The sequence below is a fragment of the Oryctolagus cuniculus genome, chromosome 8, assembly GCF_964237555.1.
Source record: "Oryctolagus cuniculus chromosome 8, mOryCun1.1, whole genome shotgun sequence".
In the NCBI taxonomy this organism is placed as follows: Eukaryota; Metazoa; Chordata; class Mammalia; order Lagomorpha; family Leporidae; genus Oryctolagus; species Oryctolagus cuniculus.
The window spans coordinates 129641916-129655340 of NC_091439.1; the positions used below are offsets into that span (position 1 = coordinate 129641916).

The window sequence follows — 13425 nt, forward strand, 5'->3', positions numbered from 1 at the left end:
CTCGAGGTGTGCCCACCAGGCCCCTCCCCTGAGACAGGGGGCTGGGTGCCGTCAGGTTCTTTCTTGGCTGCCCCTGGAACCCGGAGGTGGCCCTTGCCTGGTTCCTGGATCCTTTCACTTCCCCTTCCTCGTCGCCTTGCCGTGTGGAAGGGAAGGGCCGCTCTTAGCCCGCCAGCCCTGGCCAAGGAGGGGAACCCACTCGGAGGGTGGGGTGGCACCAAGGCCTTGCGCGGCCCAACGCACAAGGGGGGACGGCGCGCCCTGCTGCGGGCCCTCGCCCTGGCCCCGGTGCCACCCGTTTCCCTTGGTCGGGACTCTTTGTGGCCTAGGCAGGCAGGCGCCCGTGCTGTCTCCGCACTGACCTAGGCACCCACCCACATGAGGCGTCGGGAGGTGTGGGGCCGGGAGAACGTTTCTCTGCCTGGTTTCCTAGGCGGAGGCAGGTGTGTTGTCGGCAGAGACCCTCACTCGGGCCAAGTGCGTGATGTCTCTTCTTCTTCCGCAGACGCCGAGCCCGGCACCCGGGAACCTGTTCCGGACGTGCCGCTCCCAACCATGACTCCCAGCACCAAGGAGGCTGACCACGACCACGACCACGACCACGACCACCACCACGACCACAACCACGGTAGGGGCCCCGTGTGCCTTGTGTCCTCTGCCCCTGGGAGCCCGCTGGGTTGCCGGGGCTCCTTGAGCGAGAACGGGCTTTCCTATTGCCTCCGGGACCGGGAAGGTGTCGCCATGCGATTCCTTGTCCCGAAACGCTGGCCTGTGCTCTGGAGCTGCGGGGACGTCCTCGGGGCTCTGCCCGGGAAGGATGTGCTCCCTGGGGAGAGAGGGGCCGCGGTGCGAGTCAGGCGCTCCGAGACGGGGCCGTGTGTCCTCCCGGGTGCTCTGGTTGGCTGCACGCTGCCTGGGCCTGTCCGCAGGTTGTGCGTTTCTCTGCGTGGTGGTCTGCTAACCCGTGCGGGAGGGGCGTAGGCTTCCCCGCCCCCCACGTCTGCTCCCGCCATGACCCACCCCGGGGGTCTGGTGCAGCACTCCCAGCCCGCATGCCTGGCGTTGCCACGGAGGCTGCGAGTGCAGAAGCCTCATGGGACCCGGCGTGGAGTGCCCCACTGCCCCTGGTGGCCCAGTGTGCGCAGCGGACTTAGGCGCGGGCACGCTGGGCTCCGCGAGGGTGGTGCTCTGTGCCTCTGCCTCTCCTGAGACGTCCTTGCCTTCCTCTTGGCGTTGGCTGGTCTCCGAGCTCCCGGGACAGCGTCCAGGAGGCGTGGCCGCTGCCTGAGGACCAGTCCTCGATGTGCCCTCTGACGCTGGCACGAGCGTGTTCTGGACCCGTGCCGTGCCCCCAGGCAGCTGGGGAGTTGTCTGCCTTGTAGTGCGGCGGGCCACCAGGAGAATCTGACCCAGTGTCCTGGATGGGCCAGTTCCCAGTCGTGCGCTCGTGGCCCAGACCAGACCCGGGCTGGTGTGTGGAGCCAGCCACGCGGGCCCGTCTGTCCTGCGTGCCCTGAGTGGGCGCAGATGAGAGAGGGCGCGGTTGCTCCGTCCGCTTTTCTCCCCTCTCGCCCCCACGCGGGGAGCCGTCCAGCGGGGCCTGGCTGGACTGAGCCCGTGCCGGACACGGTGCTCCGTTGCCGTCCTGGAGGGCCCAGAGGATTGCTCGAGGTGTGCCCACCAGGCCCCTCCCCTGAGACAGGGGGCTGGGTGCCGTCAGGTTCTTTCTTGGCTGCCCCTGGAACCCGGAGGTGGCCCTTGCCTGGTTCCTGGATCCTTTCACTTCCCCTTCCTCGTCGCCTTGCCGTGTGGAAGGGAAGGGCCGCTCTTAGCCCGCCAGCCCTGGCCAAGGAGGGGAACCCACTCGGAGGGTGGGGTGGCACCAAGGCCTTGCGCGGCCCAACGCACAAGGGGGGACGGCGCGCCCTGCTGCGGGCCCTCGCCCTGGCCCCGGTGCCACCCGTTTCCCTTGGTCGGGACTCTTTGTGGCCTAGGCAGGCAGGCGCCCGTGCTGTCTCCGCACTGACCTAGGCACCCACCCACATGAGGCGTCGGGAGGTGTGGGGCCGGGAGAACGTTTCTCTGCCTGGTTTCCTAGGCGGAGGCAGGTGTGTTGTCGGCAGAGACCCTCACTCGGGCCAAGTGCGTGATGTCTCTTCTTCTTCCGCAGACGCCGAGCCCGGCACCCGGGAACCTGTTCCGGACGTGCCGCTCCCAACCATGACTCCCAGCACCGAGGAGGCTGACCACGACCATGACCACGACCACCACCACGACCACGACCACGGTAGGGGCCCCGTGTGCCTTGTGTCCTCTGCCCCTGGGAGCCCACTGGGTTGCCGGGGCTCCTTGAGCGAGAACGGGCTTTCCTATTGCCTCCGGGACCGGGAAGGTGTCGCCATGCGATTCCTTGTCCCGAAACGCTGGCCTGTGCTCTGGAGCTGCGGGGACGTCCTCGGGGCTCTGCCCGGGAAGGATGTGCTCCCTGGGGAGAGAGGGGCCGCGGTGCGAGTCAGGCGCTCCGAGACGGGGCCGTGTGTCCTCCCGGGTGCTCTGGTTGGCTGCACGCTGCCTGGGCCTGTCCGCAGGTTGTGCGTTTCTCTGCGTGGTGGTCTGCTAACCCGTGCGGGAGGGGCGTAGGCTTCCCCGCCCCCCACGTCTGCTCCCGCCATGACCCACCCCGGGGGTCTGGTGCAGCACTCCCAGCCCGCATGCCTGGCGTTGCCACGGAGGCTGCGAGTGCAGAAGCCTCATGGGACCCGGCGTGGAGTGCCCCACTGCCCCTGGTGGCCCAGTGTGCGCAGCGGACTTAGGCGCGGGCACGCTGGGCTCCGCGAGGGTGGTGCTCTGTGCCTCTGCCTCTCCTGAGACGTCCTTGCCTTCCTCTTGGCGTTGGCTGGTCTCCGAGCTCCCGGGACAGCGTCCAGGAGGCGTGGCCGCTGCCTGAGGACCAGTCCTCGATGTGCCCTCTGACGCTGGCACGAGCGTGTTCTGGACCCGTGCCGTGCCCCCAGGCAGCTGGGGAGTTGTCTGCCTTGTAGTGCGGCGGGCCACCAGGAGAATCTGACCCAGTGTCCTGGATGGGCCAGTTCCCAGTCGTGCGCTCGTGGCCCAGACCAGACCCGGGCTGGTGTGTGGAGCCAGCCACGCGGGCCCGTCTGTCCTGCGTGCCCTGAGTGGGCGCAGATGAGAGAGGGCGCGGTTGCTCCGTCCGCTTTTCTCCCCTCTCGCCCCCACGCGGGGAGCCGTCCAGCGGGGCCTGGCTGGACTGAGCCCGTGCCGGACACGGTGCTCCGTTGCCGTCCTGGAGGGCCCAGAGGATTGCTCGAGGTGTGCCCACCAGGCCCCTCCCCTGAGACAGGGGGCTGGGTGCCGTCAGGTTCTTTCTTGGCTGCCCCTGGAACCCGGAGGTGGCCCTTGCCTGGTTCCTGGATCCTTTCACTTCCCCTTCCTCGTCGCCTTGCCGTGTGGAAGGGAAGGGCCGCTCTTAGCCCGCCAGCCCTGGCCAAGGAGGGGAACCCACTCGGAGGGTGGGGTGGCACCAAGGCCTTGCGCGGCCCAACGCACAAGGGGGGACGGCGCGCCCTGCTGCGGGCCCTCGCCCTGGCCCCGGTGCCACCCGTTTCCCTTGGTCGGGACTCTTTGTGGCCTAGGCAGGCAGGCGCCCGTGCTGTCTCCGCACTGACCTAGGCACCCACCCACATGAGGCGTCGGGAGGTGTGGGGCCGGGAGAACGTTTCTCTGCCTGGTTTCCTAGGCGGAGGCAGGTGTGTTGTCGGCAGAGACCCTCACTCGGGCCAAGTGCGTGATGTCTCTTCTTCTTCCGCAGACGCCGAGCCCGGCACCCGGGAACCTGTTCCGGACGTGCCGCTCCCAACCATGACTCCCAGCACCGAGGAGGCTGACCACGACCACGACCACGACCACGACCACCACCACGACCACAACCACGGTAGGGGCCCCGTGTGCCTTGTGTCCTCTGCCCCTGGGAGCCCGCTGGGTTGCCGGGGCTCCTTGAGCGAGAACGGGCTTTCCTATTGCCTCCGGGACCGGGAAGGTGTCGCCATGCGATTCCTTGTCCCGAAACGCTGGCCTGTGCTCTGGAGCTGCGGGGACGTCCTCGGGGCTCTGCCCGGGAAGGATGTGCTCCCTGGGGAGAGAGGGGCCGCGGTGCGAGTCAGGCGCTCCGAGACGGGGCCGTGTGTCCTCCCGGGTGCTCTGGTTGGCTGCACGCTGCCTGGGCCTGTCCGCAGGTTGTGCGTTTCTCTGCGTGGTGGTCTGCTAACCCGTGCGGGAGGGGCGTAGGCTTCCCCGCCCCCCACGTCTGCTCCCGCCATGACCCACCCCAGGGGTCTGGTGCAGCACTCCCAGCCCGCATGCCTGGCGTTGCCACGGAGGCTGCGAGTGCAGAAGCCTCATGGGACCCGGCGTGGAGTGCCCCACTGCCCCTGGTGGCCCAGTGTGCGCAGCGGACTTAGGCGCGGGCACGCTGGGCTCCGCGAGGGTGGTGCTCTGTGCCTCTGCCTCTCCTGAGACGTCCTTGCCTTCCTCTTGGCGTTGGCTGGTCTCCGAGCTCCCGGGACAGCGTCCAGGAGGCGTGGCCGCTGCCTGAGGACCAGTCCTCGATGTGCCCTCTGACGCTGGCACGAGCGTGTTCTGGACCCGTGCCGTGCCCCCAGGCAGCTGGGGAGTTGTCTGCCTTGTAGTGCGGCGGGCCACCAGGAGAATCTGACCCAGTGTCCTGGATGGGCCAGTTCCCAGTCGTGCGCTCGTGGCCCAGACCAGACCCGGGCTGGTGTGTGGAGCCAGCCACGCGGGCCCGTCTGTCCTGCGTGCCCTGAGTGGGCGCAGATGAGAGAGGGCGCGGTTGCTCCGTCCGCTTTTCTCCCCTCTCGCCCCCATGCGGGGAGCCGTCCAGCGAGGCCTGGCTGGACTGAGCCCGTGCCGGACACGGTGCTCCGTTGCCGTCCTGGAGGGCCCAGAGGATTGCTCGAGGTGTGCCCACCAGGCCCCTCCCCTGAGACAGGGGGCTGGGTGCCGTCAGGTTCTTTCTTGGCTGCCCCTGGAACCCGGAGGTGGCCCTTGCCTGGTTCCTGGATCCTTTCACTTCCCCTTCCTCGTCGCCTTGCCGTGTGGAAGGGAAGGGCCGCTCTTAGCCCGCCAGCCCTGGCCAAGGAGGGGAACCCACTCGGAGGGTGGGGTGGCACCAAGGCCTTGCGCGGCCCAACGCACAAGGGGGGACGGCGCGCCCTGCTGCGGGCCCTCGCCCTGGCCCCGGTGCCACCCGTTTCCCTTGGTCGGGACTCTTTGTGGCCTAGGCAGGCAGGCGCCCGTGCTGTCTCCGCACTGACCTAGGCACCCACCCACATGAGGCGTCGGGAGGTGTGGGGCCGGGAGAACGTTTCTCTGCCTGGTTTCCTAGGCGGAGGCAGGTGTGTTGTCGGCAGAGACCCTCACTCGGGCCAAGTGCGTGATGTCTCTTCTTCTTCCGCAGACGCCGAGCCCGGCACCCGGGAACCTGTTCCGGACGTGCCGCTCCCAACCATGACTCCCAGCACCAAGGAGGCTGACCACGACCACGACCACGACCACGACCACCACCACGACCACAACCACGGTAGGGGCCCCGTGTGCCTTGTGTCCTCTGCCCCTGGGAGCCCGCTGGGTTGCCGGGGCTCCTTGAGCGAGAACGGGCTTTCCTATTGCCTCCGGGACCGGGAAGGTGTCGCCATGCGATTCCTTGTCCCGAAACGCTGGCCTGTGCTCTGGAGCTGCGGGGACGTCCTCGGGGCTCTGCCCGGGAAGGATGTGCTCCCTGGGGAGAGAGGGGCCGCGGTGCGAGTCAGGCGCTCCGAGACGGGGCCGTGTGTCCTCCCGGGTGCTCTGGTTGGCTGCACGCTGCCTGGGCCTGTCCGCAGGTTGTGCGTTTCTCTGCGTGGTGGTCTGCTAACCCGTGCGGGAGGGGCGTAGGCTTCCCCGCCCCCCACGTCTGCTCCCGCCATGACCCACCCCAGGGGTCTGGTGCAGCACTCCCAGCCCGCATGCCTGGCGTTGCCACGGAGGCTGCGAGTGCAGAAGCCTCATGGGACCCGGCGTGGAGTGCCCCACTGCCCCTGGTGGCCCAGTGTGCGCAGCGGACTTAGGCGCGGGCACGCTGGGCTCCGCGAGGGTGGTGCTCTGTGCCTCTGCCTCTCCTGAGACGTCCTTGCCTTCCTCTTGGCGTTGGCTGGTCTCCGAGCTCCCGGGACAGCGTCCAGGAGGCGTGGCCGCTGCCTGAGGACCAGTCCTCGATGTGCCCTCTGACGCTGGCACGAGCGTGTTCTGGACCCGTGCCGTGCCCCCAGGCAGCTGGGGAGTTGTCTGCCTTGTAGTGCGGCGGGCCACCAGGAGAATCTGACCCAGTGTCCTGGATGGGCCAGTTCCCAGTCGTGCGCTCGTGGCCCAGACCAGACCCGGGCTGGTGTGTGGAGCCAGCCACGCGGGCCCGTCTGTCCTGCGTGCCCTGAGTGGGCGCAGATGAGAGAGGGCGCGGTTGCTCCGTCCGCTTTTCTCCCCTCTCGCCCCCATGCGGGGAGCCGTCCAGCGAGGCCTGGCTGGACTGAGCCCGTGCCGGACACGGTGCTCCGTTGCCGTCCTGGAGGGCCCAGAGGATTGCTCGAGGTGTGCCCACCAGGCCCCTCCCCTGAGACAGGGGGCTGGGTGCCGTCAGGTTCTTTCTTGGCTGCCCCTGGAACCCGGAGGTGGCCCTTGCCTGGTTCCTGGATCCTTTCACTTCCCCTTCCTCGTCGCCTTGCCGTGTGGAAGGGAAGGGCCGCTCTTAGCCCGCCAGCCCTGGCCAAGGAGGGGAACCCACTCGGAGGGTGGGGTGGCACCAAGGCCTTGCGCGGCCCAACGCACAAGGGGGGACGGCGCGCCCTGCTGCGGGCCCTCGCCCTGGCCCCGGTGCCACCCGTTTCCCTTGGTCGGGACTCTTTGTGGCCTAGGCAGGCAGGCGCCCGTGCTGTCTCCGCACTGACCTAGGCACCCACCCACATGAGGCGTCGGGAGGTGTGGGGCCGGGAGAACGTTTCTCTGCCTGGTTTCCTAGGCGGAGGCAGGTGTGTTGTCGGCAGAGACCCTCACTCGGGCCAAGTGCGTGATGTCTCTTCTTCTTCCGCAGACGCCGAGCCCGGCACCCGGGAACCTGTTCCGGACGTGCCGCTCCCAACCATGACTCCCAGCACCAAGGAGGCTGACCACGACCACGACCACGACCACGACCACCACCACGACCACAACCACGGTAGGGGCCCCGTGTGCCTTGTGTCCTCTGCCCCTGGGAGCCCGCTGGGTTGCCGGGGCTCCTTGAGCGAGAACGGGCTTTCCTATTGCCTCCGGGACCGGGAAGGTGTCGCCATGCGATTCCTTGTCCCGAAACGCTGGCCTGTGCTCTGGAGCTGCGGGGACGTCCTCGGGGCTCTGCCCGGGAAGGATGTGCTCCCTGGGGAGAGAGGGGCCGCGGTGCGAGTCAGGCGCTCCGAGACGGGGCCGTGTGTCCTCCCGGGTGCTCTGGTTGGCTGCACGCTGCCTGGGCCTGTCCGCAGGTTGTGCGTTTCTCTGCGTGGTGGTCTGCTAACCCGTGCGGGAGGGGCGTAGGCTTCCCCGCCCCCCACGTCTGCTCCCGCCATGACCCACCCCGGGGGTCTGGTGCAGCACTCCCAGCCCGCATGCCTGGCGTTGCCACGGAGGCTGCGAGTGCAGAAGCCTCATGGGACCCGGCGTGGAGTGCCCCACTGCCCCTGGTGGCCCAGTGTGCGCAGCGGACTTAGGCGCGGGCACGCTGGGCTCCGCGAGGGTGGTGCTCTGTGCCTCTGCCTCTCCTGAGACGTCCTTGCCTTCCTCTTGGCGTTGGCTGGTCTCCGAGCTCCCGGGACAGCGTCCAGGAGGCGTGGCCGCTGCCTGAGGACCAGTCCTCGATGTGCCCTCTGACGCTGGCACGAGCGTGTTCTGGACCCGTGCCGTGCCCCCAGGCAGCTGGGGAGTTGTCTGCCTTGTAGTGCGGCGGGCCACCAGGAGAATCTGACCCAGTGTCCTGGATGGGCCAGTTCCCAGTCGTGCGCTCGTGGCCCAGACCAGACCCGGGCTGGTGTGTGGAGCCAGCCACGCGGGCCCGTCTGTCCTGCGTGCCCTGAGTGGGCGCAGATGAGAGAGGGCGCGGTTGCTCCGTCCGCTTTTCTCCCCTCTCGCCCCCACGCGGGGAGCCGTCCAGCGGGGCCTGGCTGGACTGAGCCCGTGCCGGACACGGTGCTCCGTTGCCGTCCTGGAGGGCCCAGAGGATTGCTCGAGGTGTGCCCACCAGGCCCCTCCCCTGAGACAGGGGGCTGGGTGCCGTCAGGTTCTTTCTTGGCTGCCCCTGGAACCCGGAGGTGGCCCTTGCCTGGTTCCTGGATCCTTTCACTTCCCCTTCCTCGTCGCCTTGCCGTGTGGAAGGGAAGGGCCGCTCTTAGCCCGCCAGCCCTGGCCAAGGAGGGGAACCCACTCGGAGGGTGGGGTGGCACCAAGGCCTTGCGCGGCCCAACGCACAAGGGGGGACGGCGCGCCCTGCTGCGGGCCCTCGCCCTGGCCCCGGTGCCACCCGTTTCCCTTGGTCGGGACTCTTTGTGGCCTAGGCAGGCAGGCGCCCGTGCTGTCTCCGCACTGACCTAGGCACCCACCCACATGAGGCGTCGGGAGGTGTGGGGCCGGGAGAACGTTTCTCTGCCTGGTTTCCTAGGCGGAGGCAGGTGTGTTGTCGGCAGAGACCCTCACTCGGGCCAAGTGCGTGATGTCTCTTCTTCTTCCGCAGACGCCGAGCCCGGCACCCGGGAACCTGTTCCGGACGTGCCGCTCCCAACCATGACTCCCAGCACCGAGGAGGCTGACCACGACCACGACCACGACCACGACCACCACCACGACCACAACCACGGTAGGGGCCCCGTGTGCCTTGTGTCCTCTGCCCCTGGGAGCCCGCTGGGTTGCCGGGGCTCCTTGAGCGAGAACGGGCTTTCCTATTGCCTCCGGGACCGGGAAGGTGTCGCCATGCGATTCCTTGTCCCGAAACGCTGGCCTGTGCTCTGGAGCTGCGGGGACGTCCTCGGGGCTCTGCCCGGGAAGGATGTGCTCCCTGGGGAGAGAGGGGCCGCGGTGCGAGTCAGGCGCTCCGAGACGGGGCCGTGTGTCCTCCCGGGTGCTCTGGTTGGCTGCACGCTGCCTGGGCCTGTCCGCAGGTTGTGCGTTTCTCTGCGTGGTGGTCTGCTAACCCGTGCGGGAGGGGCGTAGGCTTCCCCGCCCCCCACGTCTGCTCCCGCCATGACCCACCCCGGGGGTCTGGTGCAGCACTCCCAGCCCGCATGCCTGGCGTTGCCACGGAGGCTGCGAGTGCAGAAGCCTCATGGGACCCGGCGTGGAGTGCCCCACTGCCCCTGGTGGCCCAGTGTGCGCAGCGGACTTAGGCGCGGGCACGCTGGGCTCCGCGAGGGTGGTGCTCTGTGCCTCTGCCTCTCCTGAGACGTCCTTGCCTTCCTCTTGGCGTTGGCTGGTCTCCGAGCTCCCGGGACAGCGTCCAGGAGGCGTGGCCGCTGCCTGAGGACCAGTCCTCGATGTGCCCTCTGACGCTGGCACGAGCGTGTTCTGGACCCGTGCCGTGCCCCCAGGCAGCTGGGGAGTTGTCTGCCTTGTAGTGCGGCGGGCCACCAGGAGAATCTGACCCAGTGTCCTGGATGGGCCAGTTCCCAGTCGTGCGCTCGTGGCCCAGACCAGACCCGGGCTGGTGTGTGGAGCCAGCCACGCGGGCCCGTCTGTCCTGCGTGCCCTGAGTGGGCGCAGATGAGAGAGGGCGCGGTTGCTCCGTCCGCTTTTCTCCCCTCTCGCCCCCACGCGGGGAGCCGTCCAGCGGGGCCTGGCTGGACTGAGCCCGTGCCGGACACGGTGCTCCGTTGCCGTCCTGGAGGGCCCAGAGGATTGCTCGAGGTGTGCCCACCAGGCCCCTCCCCTGAGACAGGGGGCTGGGTGCCGTCAGGTTCTTTCTTGGCTGCCCCTGGAACCCGGAGGTGGCCCTTGCCTGGTTCCTGGATCCTTTCACTTCCCCTTCCTCGTCGCCTTGCCGTGTGGAAGGGAAGGGCCGCTCTTAGCCCGCCAGCCCTGGCCAAGGAGGGGAACCCACTCGGAGGGTGGGGTGGCACCAAGGCCTTGCGCGGCCCAACGCACAAGGGGGGACGGCGCGCCCTGCTGCGGGCCCTCGCCCTGGCCCCGGTGCCACCCGTTTCCCTTGGTCGGGACTCTTTGTGGCCTAGGCAGGCAGGCGCCCGTGCTGTCTCCGCACTGACCTAGGCACCCACCCACATGAGGCGTCGGGAGGTGTGGGGCCGGGAGAACGTTTCTCTGCCTGGTTTCCTAGGCGGAGGCAGGTGTGTTGTCGGCAGAGACCCTCACTCGGGCCAAGTGCGTGATGTCTCTTCTTCTTCCGCAGACGCCGAGCCCGGCACCCGGGAACCTGTTCCGGACGTGCCGCTCCCAACCATGACTCCCAGCACCGAGGAGGCTGACCACGACCACGACCACGACCACGACCACCACCACGACCACAACCACGGTAGGGGCCCCGTGTGCCTTGTGTCCTCTGCCCCTGGGAGCCCGCTGGGTTGCCGGGGCTCCTTGAGCGAGAACGGGCTTTCCTATTGCCTCCGGGACCGGGAAGGTGTCGCCATGCGATTCCTTGTCCCGAAACGCTGGCCTGTGCTCTGGAGCTGCGGGGACGTCCTCGGGGCTCTGCCCGGGAAGGATGTGCTCCCTGGGGAGAGAGGGGCCGCGGTGCGAGTCAGGCGCTCCGAGACGGGGCCGTGTGTCCTCCCGGGTGCTCTGGTTGGCTGCACGCTGCCTGGGCCTGTCCGCAGGTTGTGCGTTTCTCTGCGTGGTGGTCTGCTAACCCGTGCGGGAGGGGCGTAGGCTTCCCCGCCCCCCACGTCTGCTCCCGCCATGACCCACCCCGGGGGTCTGGTGCAGCACTCCCAGCCCGCATGCCTGGCGTTGCCACGGAGGCTGCGAGTGCAGAAGCCTCATGGGACCCGGCGTGGAGTGCCCCACTGCCCCTGGTGGCCCAGTGTGCGCAGCGGACTTAGGCGCGGGCACGCTGGGCTCCGCGAGGGTGGTGCTCTGTGCCTCTGCCTCTCCTGAGACGTCCTTGCCTTCCTCTTGGCGTTGGCTGGTCTCCGAGCTCCCGGGACAGCGTCCAGGAGGCGTGGCCGCTGCCTGAGGACCAGTCCTCGATGTGCCCTCTGACGCTGGCACGAGCGTGTTCTGGACCCGTGCCGTGCCCCCAGGCAGCTGGGGAGTTGTCTGCCTTGTAGTGCGGCGGGCCACCAGGAGAATCTGACCCAGTGTCCTGGATGGGCCAGTTCCCAGTCGTGCGCTCGTGGCCCAGACCAGACCCGGGCTGGTGTGTGGAGCCAGCCATGCGGGCCCGTCTGTCCTGCGTGCCCTGAGTGGGCGCAGATGAGAGAGGGCGCGGTTGCTCCGTCCGCTTTTCTCCCCTCTCGCCCCCACGCGGGGAGCCGTCCAGCGGGGCCTGGCTGGACTGAGCCCGTGCCGGACACGGTGCTCCGTTGCCGTCCTGGAGGGCCCAGAGGATTGCTCGAGGTGTGCCCACCAGGCCCCTCCCCTGAGACAGGGGGCTGGGTGCCGTCAGGTTCTTTCTTGGCTGCCCCTGGAACCCGGAGGTGGCCCTTGCCTGGTTCCTGGATCCTTTCACTTCCCCTTCCTCGTCGCCTTGCCGTGTGGAAGGGAAGGGCCGCTCTTAGCCCGCCAGCCCTGGCCAAGGAGGGGAACCCACTCGGAGGGTGGGGTGGCACCAAGGCCTTGCGCGGCCCAACGCACAAGGGGGGACGGCGCGCCCTGCTGCGGGCCCTCGCCCTGGCCCCGGTGCCACCCGTTTCCCTTGGTCGGGACTCTTTGTGGCCTAGGCAGGCAGGCGCCCGTGCTGTCTCCGCACTGACCTAGGCACCCACCCACATGAGGCGTCGGGAGGTGTGGGGCCGGGAGAACGTTTCTCTGCCTGGTTTCCTAGGCGGAGGCAGGTGTGTTGTCGGCAGAGACCCTCACTCGGGCCAAGTGCGTGATGTCTCTTCTTCTTCCGCAGACGCCGAGCCCGGCACCCGGGAACCTGTTCCGGACGTGCCGCTCCCAACCATGACTCCCAGCACCGAGGAGGCTGACCACGACCACGACCACGACCACGACCACGACCACGGTAGGGGCCCCGTGTGCCTTGTGTCCTCTGCCCCTGGGAGCCCGCTGGGTTGCCGGGGCTCCTTGAGCGAGAACGGGCTTTCCTATTGCCTCCGGGACCGGGAAGGTGTCGCCATGCGATTCCTTGTCCCGAAACGCTGGCCTGTGCTCTGGAGCTGCGGGGACGTCCTCGGGGCTCTGCCCGGGAAGGATGTGCTCCCTGGGGAGAGAGGGGCCGCGGTGCGAGTCAGGCGCTCCGAGACGGGGCCGTGTGTCCTCCCGGGTGCTCTGGTTGGCTGCACGCTGCCTGGGCCTGTCCGCAGGTTGTGCGTTTCTCTGCGTGGTGGTCTGCTAACCCGTGCGGGAGGGGCGTAGGCTTCCCCGCCCCCCACGTCTGCTCCCGCCATGACCCACCCCGGGGGTCTGGTGCAGCACTCCCAGCCCGCATGCCTGGCGTTGCCACGGAGGCTGCGAGTGCAGAAGCCTCATGGGACCCGGCGTGGAGTGCCCCACTGCCCCTGGTGGCCCAGTGTGCGCAGCGGACTTAGGCGCGGGCACGCTGGGCTCCGCGAGGGTGGTGCTCTGTGCCTCTGCCTCTCCTGAGACGTCCTTGCCTTCCTCTTGGCGTTGGCTGGTCTCCGAGCTCCCGGGACAGCGTCCAGGAGGCGTGGCCGCTGCCTGAGGACCAGTCCTCGATGTGCCCTCTGACGCTGGCACGAGCGTGTTCTGGACCCGTGCCGTGCCCCCAGGCAGCTGGGGAGTTGTCTGCCTTGTAGTGCGGCGGGCCACCAGGAGAATCTGACCCAGTGTCCTGGATGGGCCAGTTCCCAGTCGTGCGCTCGTGGCCCAGACCAGACCCGGGCTGGTGTGTGGAGCCAGCCACGCGGGCCCGTCTGTCCTGCGTGCCCTGAGTGGGCGCAGATGAGAGAGGGCGCGGTTGCTCCGTCCGCTTTTCTCCCCTCTCGCCCCCACGCGGGGAGCCGTCCAGCGGGGCCTGGCTGGACTGAGCCCGTGCCGGACACGGTGCTCCGTTGCCGTCCTGGAGGGCCCAGAGGATTGCTCGAGGTGTGCCCACCAGGCCCCTCCCCTGAGACAGGGGGCTGGGTGCCGTCAGGTTCTTTCTTGGCTGCCCCTGGAACCCGGAGGTGGCCCTTGCCTGGTTCCTGGATCCTTTCACTTCCC

General features: G+C 68.8%; 2 protein-coding genes across 12 annotated transcripts in view; both read left to right on the forward strand.

The window, feature by feature from the left end:
• Positions 1–13425, forward strand: part of LOC138843592 (rho GTPase-activating protein 20-like) — a 1064354-nt gene that overhangs the window by 109650 nt on the left and 941279 nt on the right. The gene's annotated exons all lie outside the window — the stretch shown is intronic.
• LOC138843596 (zinc transporter ZIP10-like) lies at positions 99–4463 on the forward strand. The gene is made up of 3 exons (XM_070048255.1): positions 99–628; positions 2171–2287; positions 3830–4463. The coding sequence occupies exons 1-3, from the start codon at positions 379–381 to the stop codon at positions 4303–4305; spliced, it is 843 nt and encodes a 280-aa protein (XP_069904356.1). The 5' UTR covers positions 99–378; the 3' UTR covers positions 4306–4463.

What these genes read in the sequence shown, in the direction of transcription:
- LOC138843596 (XM_070048255.1), top strand. Translation starts at nt 379, where the DNA reads ATGAGGCGTCGGGAGGTGTGGGGCCGGGAGAACGTTTCTCTGCCTGGT. An exon ending in CCACCACGACCACAACCACG is followed by an intron (nt 629 to 2,170) that starts GTAGGGGCCCCG and finishes CTTCTTCCGCAG; the next exon opens with ACGCCGAGCCCGGCACCCGG. An exon ending in CCACCACGACCACGACCACG is followed by an intron (nt 2,288 to 3,829) that starts GTAGGGGCCCCG and finishes CTTCTTCCGCAG; the next exon opens with ACGCCGAGCCCGGCACCCGG.